The sequence below is a fragment of the Cnephaeus nilssonii genome, assembly GCF_951640355.1.
Source record: "Cnephaeus nilssonii genome assembly, chromosome: 12".
NCBI classification, from domain to species: Eukaryota; Metazoa; Chordata; class Mammalia; order Chiroptera; family Vespertilionidae; genus Cnephaeus; species Cnephaeus nilssonii.
The window spans coordinates 27423944-27442360 of NC_137083.1; the positions used below are offsets into that span (position 1 = coordinate 27423944).

General features: G+C 40.3%; 1 protein-coding gene across 4 annotated transcripts in view; it reads left to right on the forward strand.

Annotated features, from left to right (window-relative positions):
• Window positions 1-18417, forward strand: part of CDK6 (cyclin dependent kinase 6) — a 212392-nt gene that overhangs the window by 131916 nt on the left and 62059 nt on the right. For all 4 annotated transcript variants that reach the window (XM_079786303.1, XM_079786304.1, XM_079786306.1 and 1 more), the window contains exon 5: window positions 14929-15038. In XM_079786303.1, coding sequence (XP_079642429.1) covers window positions 14929-15038 — 110 coding nt within the window. The remainder of the gene's footprint in view (window positions 1-14928; window positions 15039-18417) is intronic.

Genomic DNA, 18417 nt, shown 5'->3' on the forward strand with positions numbered 1-18417 from the left:
TTACGTACTTATGTAAAAATGCATTACATTTTAAGATCTCTGTATACTTTAATATAAATAAATAAGTGAACTGTCTACCTACCTGTCTATTCAGTAGGTGCCAGTAGGCAGCAAAAACTTATTTGCTCTCTACAGGAAATTTCCTCCAAGGTATAAATTGGATTCCGTTGCCATATTTATGAATCCGGAACACCTTTGTACATTCCGAGCAATGCAGAGGCAGATGGGGTCCTTCCCTCCCCTCCCTGGTTTGGGTTGGTTTCTATAGTTTGGGAGCACATTTGCGAGAGCCTCTTGGTTGTACATTCAACAGATAGTTTTTGAATGCCTGGTGTGTGCCAGGCAGTGTGCCAGGCTTTGGAGAACCAAAGATCATTAAGACCCAGTCCCTGCTCCTCGGTCTTGTGGGGGGGGCGGGGGATAGAGATGGCAGCAGATGCTTATGGTCATACCGCACATCCGCAGGGGCTGTAAGAGGCATGGGCTGTGAAGTCCAAGGAGCCACTCCCCCTCTCAGAATGTTCTGGAAGGCTTTCACGGACGGCATCACTAGGTCCTTCTTCTATTTTTGCCACCTATCAGGGTCCTCTTTATGTTAAACCTCTACAGTGGTTATTTAAGACTACCCCTCAGCACCTAAAGAATATCTTAAATACTTGGCGTGATCTAAGTGTTTTCTTTGATATCATTGTAATCACGTCTTAGACCATTTCTCAAAGCCCTCGCAATTTCAAGGATGAAAGAAGCTACCTGCCACGGATTTCTAGAAAGCAGCAGCATTCTTTGAAGTGTTTATAAATGGAAAAGTAATATTTCTTTGAATTAGTTCTGAGGTAAAAGCCAAGTTTTACCCAAACTGGGGGGTTAGTTTTCCTTTCCAGTTGTGTTTGCATGCAACAACCACACTCGCCCGAGCACATGTGCAGCGTGAACGCCCGAGCTTAGGTGAGAAGCCTTCCGCTGGTTTGATGTTCACACATGTATCCCTCCTGGTAGCGGATGTACCTAGAATTACTCTGCAAAAGTCCTCAGTAGTTGTGTGGTTCTTCTTAGAAACAGAGCTAATTTTAAGAGAAGCATTACAGCTCATCAAGAGCAAATGAATGTATATACTTTATGATTATCTATTTAATTAATAGAACTCTAGCCCCTGTAGTGAGCCTTTCCTTCCCTTTCACTCAGAGAAGATGTAAAGATATTAAAAATTCTGTAAGTGTAGAAATGTATTTTAGAAAGGAAAGATGGGGGAAATTAAAAGAGGAAGAAAGGGCTCAAAATGGGTAAAAGACTTAAATGTAAGTTGTGAAACCATAAAAGTCCTCAAAGAAACTGTAGGCAGCAAAATGTCAGACATCTCACATAGCAAAATTTTCACTGACACAACACCTAGGGCAGGAGAATCAAAGGAAAAAATAAACAAATGGGTCTAGCTCAAACCAAAAAACTAACGCACAGCCAAGGGAACCAGCATCAAAATGAAAAAGGAACCCACTGTAGGCCAATGATGCATCTGATAAGGGGTTAATTTCCAAAATACATAAAGTACTATCTAACTCAACAAAAGGAAGATAAACAATCTAATTTAAAAAATGGACATGTACACATAAGGAACTGTTGGACATTGAAATTGGATCTCAAAAGAACTGTTGGCCCAGAAAGAAACTCACTACAGACTAATTCATTTGCCTGTCAGCATAACCATTATTGCTTGTCTCATTTTCGGTTCTTATAAGTGTATTTCTAATAGCACATGATCTCACTCATCTAGGGGAAATAATGAACAACATAGACTGATGAACAAGAACAGACCCAGAAACAAGGAGGCATGGATCAGACTGTTGGGCCTCAGAGGGAGGGTAGGGAAGGGTAGGGGTAAAGGGGGAGATCAACCAAAGGACTTGTGTGCAAGCATATGAGCCTAACCAGCGGTTAAGGACAACAGGGGGGTGGTGGCATGTGTGGGGAGGGGTGTGGGATGGGAATGGGGGGATGAGGACAAATATGTGATACCTTAATCAATAAAGAAATTTTTTAAAAAATGGGCAGAAGACATAAAGTAGACAGTTCTTCAAAGAGAACATACAAATAGCCAACAGACATATGAAAAAATACTCAACATCACTAATTATCAGAGATGCAAATTAAAATGACAATGAGGTAGCCCTAGCTGGTTTGGCTCAGTGTATAGAGCGTCGACCTGCAGACTCAAGGGTCCCAGGTTTGATTCCAATCAAGGGCACATGCCCGGGTTGTGGGCTCGATCCCCAGTGAGGGGTGTGCAGGAGGCAGCCAATCAATGATTCTCTTTCATCGTTGATGTTTCTATCTCTCTCTCCCTCTCCCCCTTTAAAATCAATAAAAATATATTTTTTAAAAATAAAATAAAATAAAAAATAAAGACAATGAGGTACCACCTCACACTACCAGAATGGCTAACATCAATAAATCAACAAATAGCAAGTGCTGGTAAGGATGTGGAGAAAAAAGGAGCCCTAGTACACTGCTGGTGGGACTGCAGACTGGTATAGCCACTATGGAAAACAGTATGGAGCAAGCATGTCAAACTCGCAGCCAGCGGGCCACATGCCTCATTTATATGCGGCCTGCTGGCCGCAAGTTTGACACGCTTGGGAGTTTCCTCAAAAAAATTAAATATGGAACTGCCATTTGATCTAGTGATCTCACTTCTAGGAATATATCCTAAGAAGCCTGAAACACCCATCAGAAAGAATATATGCACCCCTATACACATAGCAGCATTTTCATAATAGCTAAGATCTGGAAACAGCCTAAGTGCCCATCAGTAGATGAGTGTATAAAAAAGCTGTGGTACATTTACACAATGAAATAGTATGCAGCTATGACAAGGGGGTTTCTTTTACCCTTTGAGACAGCATGGAAGGACCTGGAAAATACTATGCTAAGTGTAATAGCCAGTCAGAAAGACAAGTATCACATGATCTCAGTTATATGTGGACTCTAATGAACAAAATAAACTGACAAAATAGATCCAGAGTCAGGGAAACATGCAACAGACTGAGGATTCTTGGGAGGGGAGGAATTCAACCAAAGAACTTCTATGCATATATGCATAATCCATGGGCACAGACAATAGTGTGGGGAAGGCCTGGGGAGGAGAGGGGTCAATGAGGAAAAAAAGGAGAACATCTGTAATACTTTCAATAATAAAGATTTTAAAAAGAAGAAGAAATGGAAGAATTAAAAGAACAAAAATTATAAAAGGGGAAATAAAGGGCTAGGATACTTGTTTCATATCAGACTTCTTTGTTTTAGTAACTTTAAAACCAGGTAGCAAAATCCAGAGTGATGTCATCACATCTGCACTGAGTCTTCAAACCCGAGCATTTCTTCTGTCCAGGGATGTGAATGTTTCTTTTACTCTGGAACGATGTTATAAAACGGTGGGTGAGAGCAGTCAGGGTCTCCAAACTGTGTTTTCCATTCTCCTGCTTCCACAACTTCAGTCCTCTGTGCATTTTGCTCTTTTGTAAAGATAAGAAGGCACCTCCTTTGTCTGCATAACTGGATTGGAGGGGGTGGGGATGGGGGGGGGTGCGTGTGAGGAAGTCTGACTTGGAGAACTGGTAGGGCGGTGATTTTGTTTGCAGAGATGGGGAATACAAAAGGTGAATATGTTTGGGAAGGAAGGAGTGTTCTGGAAAGACAGCATGAAACATTTGTCAGCAGAGACATGCTGTGCACAGACTACCAGACTCCAGGTCCCGCGCAGAGCATTGTGGGTAGGGAGGTTTCCCCTACCTCCACCCACCCAGGACCCAGCCATTGGCACATCCACAGCCCTGATCCCTCAACTGGTGGCCATCTTGGTGAGATCCTTTGGGATACCATTATCCTAGAAAAATAATTTATTTTTGTTCTTATCAGCTTTTCTGTTAAACTTACATTATTATGGAAATGATTGTTTTGGAAATACAGACTTCTTTAAAAATTGTAATTAGGTTTTCAGGGAGAAAAAAAGACGACGATGACCTGAGGTCATTCAGTCTCCACAGTGAGGAGAATGAACCTGATTCAGATAATCCCTGGTTCAAAGCCTGGCTCTGCCATTTACTAGATCCGTGGTCGGCAAACGGCGGCTCGCGAGCCACATGCAGCTCTTTGGCCCCTTGAGTGTGGCTCTTCCACAAAATACCACGGCCTGGGCGAGTCTATTTTGAAGAAGTGGCATTAGAAGAAGTTTAAGTTTAAAAAATTTGGCTCTCAAAAGAAATTTCAATCGTTGTACTGTTGATATTTGGCTCTGTTGACTCATGAGTTTGCCGACCACTGTACTAGATGATCGGTCCTGGACAAGTTGCTTAACATCTGTGAATGTCAGCTTCCTTCTCTTTAAAAATAGCATCATTGATACCTCATACCATTAAACTGACGATTATAAAGAAGTCAACCCAGCATAGTACTTTACCTGTGCCCTCGCCCATCTCTTTGCCCCAGAGAGGATAAAAACATAGTTGTTGTTGTTTTTTTGTTTTGTTTTTTAGAAAAGTTCAGCAAAATCCCACAAGATTCCATTTGACATTTAACAGTTCTTGTCGGAAAGTACTTCCTTCTACCTAACCCTACTCCCTAATGCTGCCATCTAAGTTCTTTTCTCAGTCGTGTCCTTTTTTGTTTGCAGTTTTAATCTTGTTAAATGAACAGCAGGAAACATCCTGATCTTCAGAAGCATTTTTTCTCAGTGCTTGCCTTTAAAGCTGAAGGCACAGTAGATAGTGGGAGCTCCAGGACCCTCTGGAGACTTTACATTCATCTCTGGGAGCCCAGATGAGTTTGAAATCGCCCAATTGGCTTTCCTTTCTTGCATGGATCTCTGTGAACCTTTCTAGATGGAGATGTATAGCAGAAACTATAGGGGGGAGAGTAGGTATTGTAGAGTGAACTATACCTTGGTAGTTCCTTCCAGCTGAGGATCTCCAAATCCTTCCCGTTTAAGGAAGGCAGAATTTTAAGTGGCGAATGTTTGAGCCTGAACTTAGACTTTAAAGCCATGCTTACACTCATCACATGCACTAACCATACATCTTGCAAGGACTCATTTAGTAGGTTTACATGCAGCCTGTGTAAAAATGAGCATAGTAACCAAGGAGAAAGAAGTCGTGTACTTTAGAGACATTTGACTATTCTCATAATAAAAAAGTTGATTTTTAAATTCTCTTGCAAATCTGAGTGATTATGTGGCCTCCCACAGCATATAGATTTTCTTAACAGTTACAGCTCTGAAAAGGAAACGAGCTCCGTAGCCTGCCATGTCCTGTATTCAGAATAATTTTCATTTCCACTTATCTGTGAAGGTTGAAGGAATGTCTACAAATATTTGCTTGGTTTCTATGGTGAAGGCAGAGGGAGATCAAGTGTGTGATTGTTTAGTGTCAAAATCAAAACTATACTGTACTTCTAAAAAGAGAATGAGTTTGTTACTTGAATCATAATAGCAAGTGGTAACTATTTTAAGTTTCACAAGTTCAACATGAAATTTAAACAATACAGCCTGAAGAAAAACATGGGCCTTTCAGGCATTTTAAAACTTCATGTTACAAAAATAAAATGGTCATCACACTTCATTAAAAAGTCATCTGTTCTCTGAAGACAATGTAGGTGGACTCTCAGAATGCGTGGTGTGGGGATGAAGACATGACCGTGGTCTGTAAATTTATACTATAATGGAAACCCCTGTGACATGCCCAAAGTTATCCGTTCTGATCCTCCCTTCTGCTGTCTTCTGGCTACCCATACGTTTGCTAGAACGTACATTTATTTTATGCCTGCTGTACACAGTGCTCTGTGAGGTGCTGGGGATGGAGAGTCCATTTAGGAATGGCCTCCATCCTCAAAGGTCCGGCTTTGGGTCTAGTAGGCAGGAAGTTCACGATGAATGGGATGCAGTGTGGTAAGTGCTGCGGTACCTGTAATTGGAGAGGACTAGGCAAGGCAAGGTTCACAAGAATTAAGAATGGTGTTGCGAGAGAACATTCCAGAGAAAGACCTCAGCATGTGGGAAGGCCGTGAGACATGACACAGCACGCATATCTGAACAACCATAAAGCCTCTGAGCGCTTTCCTGTGAAGGAGAAGCAGGTGATAAAACCAGAGAGAGAAAGATGGGAGCTAGACATGAGGGCATTGTGAGTAAATTGGACTTGAACTTGACCTTAAAAGCTTTGGAGAGTGGGTGAAGGATTTTAAGCAGGAGTGTGTGGAGCACAGCTTCAGATTCGGTAGAGCGGACAGAGAGGAAGGAGACAGGCTGTAGGAACACAGCCCAGAGGAAGCTGTTGCGCCGGTCAGGGGAGGACGGGGTTAGCAGGAGCCGGGGACCTCTTTGATAGTGGAGATGAGTGGGGAGCCTGGGTAGGTGGTGATTTTGCTTGCAGAGAGAGAATCTAAGAAAAGCAAGTGTCAGAGGAAAGACAGTTCCCCATTTTGAAATTCAAGTGCCTAAGGGAGTAGGAAGTGCTGATGTGAGGAGACAGTCAGAAATGTGGGTCAGACACTCTGCAGAGTATGGACTTCGGGGCACCCACATAGGATGCTCCCCAGGGATTGTGCATCCCATAAGAAAAGTAACTGCCTGAGGATCCAGCCTTAGAGAAAACAATTATTTAAGGGACCGGTGGACGAAGAGACCTCCAGGGAGTTACTGGAAAAGTAGCAGGAACACTAGCACAGGATCCCAGCGTTCTGCACTTAAATCACACACAGACCCTCCCCCCTGCTCCCGCCTGCTCCCAAGCAGTCCTTCAAGTAGACTTGAAGGGAATCAGAGTGGGCTGCCCAGAATGGACAGTGACTTTATGCTAGACTGCCTTGCTGGGAGGAAATCAAAGAGTTCAAGACGTTGCCTCACCCTTTTCCCTCTCCCTCTCTCTCAACTCTGCCTAGTCTTCCCATTGGCCAAACCCAACAAGGTAGATACAGGCCCACCTCCCAGGATAGAGACCATTCGGAGAGGCAAAAGGATGTCGCCATATAATTAGGATGATTCAGATAATATCTACAAAGTTTGTTCAGGTTCTTGGTTGAAAGGGTACATGAATTTAAAAAAACAACAACAACACTATTAAATTGAATATTAAGTAGGAGTGGTTTCCTCTGACATGTATTTTGAGTCAGAGTTGGCCTTGGCTCTACTTTATCTTATACTGTTATTGATTTGGTTCAAAAAATTGTGAATAGAGATCAAAGCATTTTAAACAGATACATCCACTTGTGTAAATATCCTTGAATGTGTCCCCCCGCACCGCCCCCCTCCCCAGGCTTCCGCTCCCCCTGGGATTGCCAAATCCATTCACCGCCTCTAGAGGCTGTTAATACATGTAATGGTTGTAGTAAACATCGAATTTGCTTTGGTTCCAGCTGGCTCCAACCCCCAAACTCTGTCCATAGTTCCTATTGTTATCTTTGCTTATTAGATAACTGCATTGTTATCATTAGAAGCCACCTTTGTCATAGATTTCTAAATGTTGATCTTTATACATTGCAATCATTGTTTCCCTCAACATGTTTTAAAATTTACCCTTATATTTTTGTTTTTAAGGATATTTAGAATTATTAAACATAGAGAACTTTTAGGTGGAAGTTAATTACATTGTTGAGAACTTATTTCATGCAGTAAAATCTCAAAGTATTTCTACCGGTTTTGTCTGTTCTTTTTAAAGCTTGAAGACAAAAATGAATACATTTGCATGTGTGTGACTTAAACTACTTTTATGTTAGCAGTCTTCCATTTTAGAAGCACAGAAGTATAATGATTCCTAAGCAAACAGAATTTATTTTGTACTGTCAGGGAAAATTGTTACAATTTGTCCTCAAAAACTTGGAACTTATGCATCCTAAATTCCAAGAAATTACAAAAATTGTCATCATTTGAGATATTTTAAATTACAGTGGCTTAAAGTGAGGATTTAAAGGACACAGGGTTAGAGAATGTAGAGCAGCCACATAAATTAGGAAATTAAAACTGGGAAAGCTCTCTTGATTTATGAGATAATATTACATAAACTAGGGAACAACTAATAGATTTATATCTATTGCAAAAGGTAGTAATTTCTTATTTTTAAATGTAGGCCTTCAGTGTTGTTGGAGTTATCTTCTTAGCGAATTAACCAAAAATGTAAGTCTTGTACGGGTCATACTTTGTTTTGGAATTTAAGCATGTCAAATTCCACAAAGATTAAACCAAAACGATATCTCATTAGGCAAATACTGATAGTTCAAGTAGACCATAAACATAAACCTAATTAATAAATCTAATTTCTCTCATTTTGTTACAAAAATTTACATACCCAGAGACCAAACAAAAATCTTGGGAATACCCAAGAGGTTTTTCCATCTTAGGTTTCATTAAAATTATTAAATGGGAATTTGATGAATAAATGTCATGCCTTACAGAGCACTGTTGTAAATCAGAGCTGAATAACAGAAACCTTTTTCTTAAACCCTTTTTTTTTTAAGCAAATCTTGTTAACCCCAAAGTATAGCTGAAGTTTTTGAAATTTGCAAACTCCTTTTCAAGTTCACATTAAGTATTTCAAGGTAAATTTAAAATATTTTCCTGTTAGTTATGTGATTACAACCTAACCTGTGTATTGGCCTATTGATTTGTGGGTGTTTGGAATGCTGACTTCAAGGTGCTGTGCGGGATGTTGAGGAAGGAGCACGAGGCTGAAGTCAGACAGTCCCGATGCGAATCAGCCCTTTCCTAGCTCGGCTCCGTGGCTCTGGTCCTATTACTCAACCTCTCTGGCATTCCGTTTTCTCAGCTAAAAAATGCGCCTGCTGACGACAGCACCTGACTGGTCTTGCACCTCTGCAATTGCCATGCAGCCCCTCTTTTCCTTCCAGCTTTCTACCACCATGATTCTGTGTCTGCTGGGCTTTTAAAGCATGATGCCTCTGTGCCCTGGCACACATTGCTGTTTGCCTGTATGATTACTACATTTACACCCACATGAGCTGTTCATAAAAAATTAGAATGTATTTCACACCGTTATTTATTCGCACAACAGTGTATCCCGTAACATATTTGTATGTGAGCAGGAATGAGCAGGGTGAAAAACTAGCTCATTTTTTTTTTTATGGCTGAATAATATTTCTCTGTTGGAAATTATTGTGGAGTAAGCACCCTGGTGAGTACCTCTTTGTAGACTAGGATGGCTATTTCTGGAGGATAAATTTCCACGAGTAGAACTCTGGGTCAGGGACATGGACACTGTTAAGTTTATGCATAATGTCAGGTTGTCCTCTAAAACGATTGTGCCAGTTCACGGTTTGAAAGTTTTCCCATTCCATGGCCAATCCCGAGTGGTGCCATTCTCTCCATTTCTGCCAGTCAGGCCTTTTATTGTGATGGCTTTCTTCCTTCTTTCCTTCCGTCCTTCCTTTCTTCCTTTCAATGAGATTGGGTCGCTTTGATCGTTTTTTCTTCTTGTAAATTATCTTTCATATTGGCAATCTGTTTTTCTGTTGTATTATTTTATTGACGTAATTCGTTTTAGATGTTCGGTCCCAGTTAGTCATTTGTCCTTTGCCTTTCTTGATAGTGTTTGCTGAGGAGGCTTCAGTTTAAATAGCTGGCTCCATAAGTCTTTTCACCTCAGGCTTGTAGATTTCCCCTCATGCTAAAACAGACTTCCACACCCCAAGGTCCTCGTCTGTTTTCTCCCAATACATTTTCCTAGCTCTGCTTCTTAGTTCTTTCACTCTGTATCCGGTTTCTTCTTAATAGATTCTTGTAGATGGTGTAAAGTAGGGATCAAACGTATTTTCTTCCAAATGGATGACCAGTGGTCTTACTTTCCCCTATTGAAGTATATTTTCTCTCTCACTCAGAGGAAATAAGCACCTTATAAGAACTTTAAATCCCATTAACATGTCAGTCTCTTTCTGGAATTTACTCTTTTTTTAATGTTAGGACCACCATTTTATTTGTGGTACCTTAGAGTATATTTTGGTAACAGAGAGCAAATTGCCCTTCATCCTCATTTCTCAAACTATGAAGCATTATTCAGTCAGAGGTGCCTTATTTTCTAAATTAGATTTCTAAACAAAATCATTGGATTGTCTTATATATTTTTTATGTGTTAATATATGAGTGACTATTATCTTTATAATATGGCTTTTCTCCATCTTAGTCATGGTCTGTCTTCCCATTTTGTTTTTTTATGTTCTTTAACAATAATATATTATTTTACTTATATAAATAGCACTTTTCTTAATTCCTCCGTGTTTTACATTTTTGTTACTATTATGGATGGGGTCTTTTTCTCATTATATTTTGTTACTGACTTATTAGGATTTGTGTATTTATTTTATATATTTATGTCTACCATCATCTAAATTCTTATTATCATAATAGTATTTTTCTTGTCATAAATTTTATTTACCAAAAACATAGGCCAATGTGTATAAGGCAGAAACTCTTAGAAACACCAGGAAATTCTGGGGGAAGGAAAACAAAAACTCAAACTCTCTTTTAGAGTTTGACAAATAAAATATAGAAAAATATAAGTAAGGATCTTGTTAATAAAGAACTTTATACTTAAAAGTTCCTCTTATACCTTATGGAACAAAAACCAAGTATGTGGATAGTTATAAAGAAAACAATAATAAATTCTACCAAGTGGAAATTGAAAAGGTTACATTCTTTGACTATGATGCAATAACATTAGAAATCCAGCAATTAAAGGATAACCATAAATAATGATTAATTTTATGGAAATTATATGACCATATGGAAATTTTAAGACACTTTTCTAAATAATGTATTCTTCAAATTAGTTTACTTTTTTAAGAAAAAATTATAGATTATTTAAAGATTTTAAGTCTTTAAATTACATATTATTCAAAGATTAACAAAATAGAAATAAAACTCCATGTCAGTTTTTTTAATAAATTAGATGACTAAATTAACAAACCTGACTAATATAAAGCAAAAACAAAAATACACAACATTAAGAAAGAGAAAAACCATATTTTTCTCAGAAAACCAAGAAAACAGATGATACTAAGAAACATCATGTACAAAATTTAAGCCAATACATTTTAAAATCTAAATTAAATATTTTTATAGGGAAATTTGTTATCATTAGTAAAATTGATTCAAAAGTGGTTGAAACTAATTACCAAGAAGACATTCACAAGATTGTTAAAGACACGCTGCTAAGAAAGATCCAGACCCAGATGGTTTTATAAGTAAATCCCTTGAAGGGACTGATTATTACGTTGTTTGTAATATTTCAATATAGAAATATAGAATATAGAAAAAGATGGAAAGCTTGCATATCCCTTATATCAAAACGTGAAAACTTAACACAAAAAACAAAACTATGGATCAGTCTTACTTATATATATGTTAATCGCTAAATAAATAGTAGCAAATAGAATTCAAGAGACTATTAAAAGGATAATAAACCATGATTAGGAATGATTTATTCTAAGAAGGCAAGGATGGTACATATTAGGAAATTTATTAATGTAACCAATGTATTATAACAGAATAAAACGGAATGGTCATTATTAATAAACATATTTAAGACATTGGATTCATTATCCATTTTGAGTAGTACCTAAATTTTAACAGAAATGGAAGCACCCTGTGGCTCAGTTGGTTGGAGCATCATCCCATGCACCAAAGGGTCGCTGATTCGATTCCCAGTCAAGTCACATACCCAGGTTGTGTGGATTTGACCCATTATGGTGTCACGTATGAGAGAAAACTGATTGATGTTTCTCTCCCCCCTCCTCTCTCTAAGAAAAAATAAAAAGGAATGGAAGGGAACTTCTTAAACATATCAATATTGTTCTTATTTTAAGCTGTTAAAACACTTATTTGAGAATTGTAATTAGTATCACTGAAATGATTTGGGATGGGTAATCAATCAGAAATCACAGCCTCTTTAGAACAGCCTAAAACAATGCTATGTTTAGATTGAACTTTTCATCTTATATGATGCTAGACTTTATTTCATATAGAGGTGAGAAGGTAAGTGTGTGACCTCACAGTGTCTGTGTATGTCTCAAAGCCACTCAAGTGGAACTTTATGGACAGTTTGCACCTGCATTTCTGTTGACAGTGCATCAGAGAAGTAGGGAAGGAAGTGGTCCTCCAGCTAAAAATATTAGTAAAGCAGAAATTAATTATAACTAAAAACTAGCGCTCAGAATTGGACACTCTACTCACCAAAAGTAGTAAGAACCTTCTTTTTTGGGAATGACTGGTAATTGAATTTTGCCCAATTATCTTCTAGGAGTGATTGCCTTGAAGTCGTTAATTTTATATTTGTTAAACCCCAGTTGCAACGTGCACAGTATTGTGGTAGACATAACAATGGATAAAATTGGATCCACACCCTCTGGAATGGACCCTAGTGTTTATGAACTATGTTACAAGGTATGAGTTTCAGGTGGCAGTGGTGTCAGGGAGGTAATGGCATCAAAGCTGGGCTTTGTGGACTGAGTAGAATTTCCACGTGTGTAGAGGAGAAAGAAGAGCTTTCCAGCCTAGGAGAACAGTGTCAACAAAAAGATGGGGCATAAGCTGTAGGATATGTGTGTGTCATTGAAAGATGCTCAAACCTAGCCAAAGGGTTAGGGTTTCCTGAAGAATTTTTTATTTTAAAGAAAGAAAAAAAAAACCTCCAGGGGCCCCACCCATGGAGACCTTAACTCAGTGAAGGTGAGATAAGGCCCAGACACCTATGTTTCCCTAAAAGCCCCATGAGTGACTCTGATATGCAGTTAGGGTTGAGAGCCAGTGGTGTGGTCTCATATGTGACTCAGCTGCAGGGAATATGGACATACTGTGGGAGATGATGCTGGAAAGATATGTTGGGGCCAAATGATAACTGAGTAACATTGTTTTGGTACCGTGGATCCGTTTGTTTTCTTTTTTAATTTCTATTACATCACCACCATCTCTCCCTTAGATAGCAACCAGCTATTCCTTAAACCATGGATGGAGAACCTTTTTTCTGCCAAGGGCCATTTGGTTATTTATAACATCATTTGCGGGCCATGTAGAATTATCAACTTAAAAATTAGCCTGCTGCCGAAACCGGTTTGGCTCAGTGGATAGAGCGTCGGCCTGCGGACTGAAAGGTCCCAGGTTCGATTCCGGTCAAGGGCATGTACCTTGGTTGCGGGCACATCCCCAGTAGGGAGTGTGCAGGAGGCAGCTGATCGATGTTTCTAACTCTCTCTCCCTCTCTCTTCCTCTCTGTAAAAAAATCAATAAAAATATTTTTTTTAATTAGCCTGCTATATTTAGTCAAACATTTAATTAACTCACCCCTAAGGCCTTGGCAGGGCCAGGCCAAATGATTCCGTGGGCCTTATACATTCCCCGCCCCAGCCTTCAACAAAACTTGACTCCTTGCATAAATTCAAAGCAAAACATGCTAAATGAGATGAAGAGGAGGAACCAGTCAAGAATCTCGTTAGCTACCCCAACACTTAAAACAACCACCATTTTATTATCACTCACAATTCTGTAGGTTGACTGGACTCAGCTGGGTAGTTCCCCTCCCAGTGATGTGGCAGGGGACCCAGCCATCTAGACTCCAGATTCTAGAGGAGCAAGTGGGCGTGAACATCAAGATGGTCCACTCCTGTGGCTGTTAGTTGAGATCTCAGTTGAAGCTGTGGACCGGAACACCTTGTGGGCTTCTCACTGCAAGGCAGCTGGGTTCCCCGAGGAAGCATCTCAAGAGCAAGCATTCAGCCAGGTTCAGGCTACCTGAACCCCTGTGACCTAGCGTTGGGAGCCTCAGATGTCATTTCCACCACCTAAGGCCAGCTCAGATTCAGTGGAAAGTGGAGTAGACTCCATCCCCTGATGAGAGAAGCAGTGTGTGCATACAAGGAGAGAAGGAACTTGATGGCAGCCCGTTTGGGAGACTTATGACTGTCATCTTTATGTGCCAAGTCCTTTACCATCAAAATACATAAAGCAGAATATCAGGAAATTTAGATAGACATCAATAAAAATACAATTAGACAAAACAATAAGTAAGGATAAAAGGAATGTGAATAATATAAAAAGCTTATGTGGTAGATATGTGTGTTACATTTCTTATCGGACAGTAAAGAATGGTACACCTTCATTTCAGGCATCCATAAAATGTCTGCTCCCCCCCCAAAAAAGAAGCCTTGAACCCTTATGTGCTCTTATAAATGTAAAGCCTTAATGATAGGCTTTCCTCATCTCTCAACCTGGTAGAAATAATTACAGTTGTGTTTCATCTATTATTATACAGTGCTCTGTATCAAGTGGGGTTCTTCCCATTTGGGAATCCCTTCCTCTGGATGAATTTTTTGCACATGGTATAAACAACTGGGTTACACATGTCTCTTAAGTTCCTACTTTTTTAAATTTGTTTTCTAAAAAGATCAGCATTGAAGGAGGCTTTATTTTAATTCCCCAGAGTCTCATGATAAGAGTTTTGACTTATCCAGGGTGCTCTCTAGACTTCAGAGTCACATCCAGCAGCCACTGGAATCATCTTCTAACTCCCCAGTAATGCTGACCTGGGAATTGAGCTGCAGTGATTGCCATTACATGTTTCCCATGTATTGTTTTTGTAAGCCCCTTAAGAAAAAGGTAATCACTTTAAGGCTTTTTTTTTTTTTTTTAAGTCTTTGCTTTGCTTTCTGAAATGCACATATTGTACCCTCCTAGTAAGACATGCAGAGTCTGAGGTAGGAACCCAGGTTGTGGTGGTGATGTCATTTCCTGGCCTGTCAGCGCTGAGTCCTCGTTACCTATGGCTTCTATCGCAGTGTCCCCATCTGATCTTTCGGAACCGAATCCTGGCATTCAGCCACCCGGGATGAGGAATCAAAGCAAACAGCCGTCTCCCTCCGTAACGCTCGGCCCATTTGCCGTTGCAGGTCGTCACGCTGTGGTACCGGGCCCCCGAAGTCCTGCTGCAGTCCAGCTACGCCACCCCCGTGGACCTCTGGAGCGTCGGCTGCATATTCGCAGAAATGTTCCGCAGAAAGTAAGAAATCCCTTTGTTTCCCTCTCTCTTCCTTGGAAAGAAACTTGCTGGGTCTTGGGTCATTTAAGAGGCAGCACAGCCTTTCTGTTCCACGTAGGGTCCCAGTTCCCACATCCACCAGCTTCAGGCTGCCACGACCAGGCCGGCCCTGAACCCCCTTCTAGTCCTTATGGCATCCTGTTGTCTGACGGTACCTTCCAGCTCTTAGGAACTCTGTTTGGAAAAACACGCTACACTACAGTTTGTTTTGTTTTTGTTGGTGATGATAGGACAGAGTGAACATGAAACACGTTATGGTATTTTTTAGTGAGGAAATCGCTTCAAGGTGGACTGTGTCCACAGGAGGAGGACCTGGGCTAAGTATGTGGAAATTTTGATGGTGAGAAAAAACACACACAATGTTGAGGCTGAAAAGGAACAGGCAAGGAAGATGTCGACAGTATTTCAGAATGCTTTCAATGCTGCCATGTGGAGGAGAGATCCGGCATATTCGGGCAGGAGAGTGAGCAGAACGAGGACCAAAGATGTTAAAACTGCAGAAATAAAGATTTTTGCTCAGAAGGGGCGGGGGAGGGGGATCTAATGAAGAAGAGGTTGGGGTTCGTGAAAATAGTGCATTCTCATTAGGTGTCTAAGAAGAGGCAGGACTACCACACGGAGGTGTTTTCAGTGGAATTCACAGAATGGGTGGGTGGGATGACTTCAGGGTTCCTCTGACTCTGAGAGTCTGCGATTTGTTTGATTTTCAGGTTCTAAGAAATAACCAAACAATATAATGAAGATCTGCCAGGAAAATAATTCTTGCCTAGGTACTCAATTCAGCCTGTGCAAAATTAAACAGAGAGCCTAATTGTAATCTAATCTCTCCTTGTTTTCTATTTTTACCTCCATGGGAAAAGGTGAGTTGAGAAGCTGAGTATATATTCCCATTGGACATGTAATGTTCAAAATGAAGCTACATGATCGCTCACAAGAAGAAGTGGTCAGCCATTGCTTGTTTGCTTGCTTGCTTGTTTGTTTGAACCAAATGAAATTTTGTGCATATAATACATTTTGAGACCTATTTCTAGAACTCAGCAGATTTTTCTGTAGCTCACAAGAGGGCATCATGGCAAGGAGATCAAAGTACACAGATGTTTAATGCAGGCCTACTGTGTGCCAAGTTTAGGACCAAACCTCTTCCATTACGTTATCTTTTGATTCCACACAGTAAGAGACAAGTGAGGTATTGTGGTAAATTTGTCTAATGTCAAGCAGCTTTAAAAAAAAAAAAAAAGTAGCAGGGGTACAATTCCAAAGGAACTCTATGAGCTCTAATCCAATGTTGCTTTTCTACCAAAGAGGAAAGATAAAGCATAATATTGAATTCAGCTGCAGTGTTTGGCCAGACAGGCTGCATACAGGCATACCTCCCTTTTATTGAGCTCACAGATGTTGTTTTTTTCATCTTTATTGTTGAAAGTATTACATATGTCCCTTTTTTTCTCCCATTGACCCCTTATAGCCCTCCCTCACCCCCTGCCCCAGGCCTCTACCACCCTATTGTCTGTGTCCATGGGTTATGCATACAAGTCAGATGTTGCTTTTTGTTTACAAATTGAAGGCGAGGCCTTCCCACCAGCAAAAAGATTATGACTCGCTTTACTGGCAGTACTCGGTTCATTGTAGTGGTCTGGAACCGAACCGCAATATCTCTGAGGTTTGTCTGAAGTGGTTTCGGAAGCGTGGTCCTTGGACCAGCAGCCTCAGCATCACTGGGGACCTGGTGGGAAACACAGATTCTGAGGCCCCCACCCCAGAACGACTGGGTTAGAAGCTCTAGGGCGAGGGCCCAGCAGCCTGTGTGTTAACAAGCCCTCCAGATGATCCTCACTCACCCTCCCTCCATGGTAAGAGCCACTGTGTTGGATGACGGGATCACCAGGGATGGGCATTCTTTAAATCCGGGGTGGGGAACCATTTTTTCTGCCAAGGGCCATTTGGCTATTTATAACATCATTCACATACAAAATTATCGACTTAAAAATTAGCCTGCTATATTTGGTCAAATATGTAATTAACTCAACCCCTAATGCCTCTTGGCAGGGCCAGACCAAATGATTTTGAGGGTCTTATGTGGCCTGTGGGCCAGAGGTTCCCCACCCCTGCTTTAAATGTTCAGCTCTGAGATTCTCCCTTGAAAGTCTGATTCTTTACTGGGCTGAGGCCAGGCATTCTTGTTTTTTAAAGTGCCTCATGTAATTTTTTTCATCAGACACGTGTGGAAAACATTGGGTTAAAGGCTTATGGTCAAAACAAGGAATAATTTTCTGTTAATATTGCAGGGTGTGAGTTAGGACTGTCATTCTAGTTAATCCCAGGAATAACTTGGTGTAGCTGGGAATTGATTAGAGAAATGTTTATTGGAATTGCATTTATATGTCAAGAATTGTCCTCGCCCTAACTGGTTTGGCTCAGTGGATAGAGCGTCAGCCTGCGGACTCAAGGGTCCCAGGTTCGATTCCGGTCAAGGGCATGTACCTTGGTTGCGGGCACATCCCCAGTAGGGGGTGTGTGCAGGAGGCAGCTGATCGATGTTTCTCTCTCATTGATGTTTCTAATTCTCTATCCCTCTCCCTTCCTCTCTGTAAAAAGTCAATAAAATATATTTAACAAAAAAAAAAAAGAATTGTCCTCAAATGTAAAGATTGAGTCATTTAATATGGCAGGAGCATGATTAGTTATTTTTCAATAGTACAAGACTTGAACACCACTCATAATTGATGACAAAACCAATTTTCTTCTAAAAAATGTGAAAAGAAATATAAAATGTAAGCTGTATGGTGTTAAACATTCACTAGTAAGGAATTTGCTGTATTTGTAAATATAGGTAGTCACCCCCTCTGGAAATTTGCAACCCAAATTTTCATTTCATAGTGTTAATACATTTCCCCAGTGAGTTGGTAGTATACTAGTTGGTAGTATTGGTAATCTGGTTCCCAGTCTAGCTTGCAGAATCCTATATAACCTGCAACATATATGAAACATTATTTGTACTACTTCATCAAAAGCTATTTCCTATTTATTCCATTTTTTCACAGGGGACAGTTCATTGTATGTTCAATCCAAAATGACAGGATTGTGTTCTCATCCTAACATTGGGCCTGGGAAGAGGGACTCAGAGAAAGGCTCCTTTGAAAATAGCAGCAACCGCCTGCTTCAGTTTGCCAGGAAATTGAGATATTGGGTAGAGACCCATTGGCCCTTCAGATGTGCACAAAAGAAAGGCTTACACAGAGATAGTAAACGGAGAAATAATTGCCTCTAGGGGAAAACAATATCAGATTCCAGGTCCGTGTGCCTTTAAAGCTGAGGGGGAATGAAGCAGGGCCTGCCACGC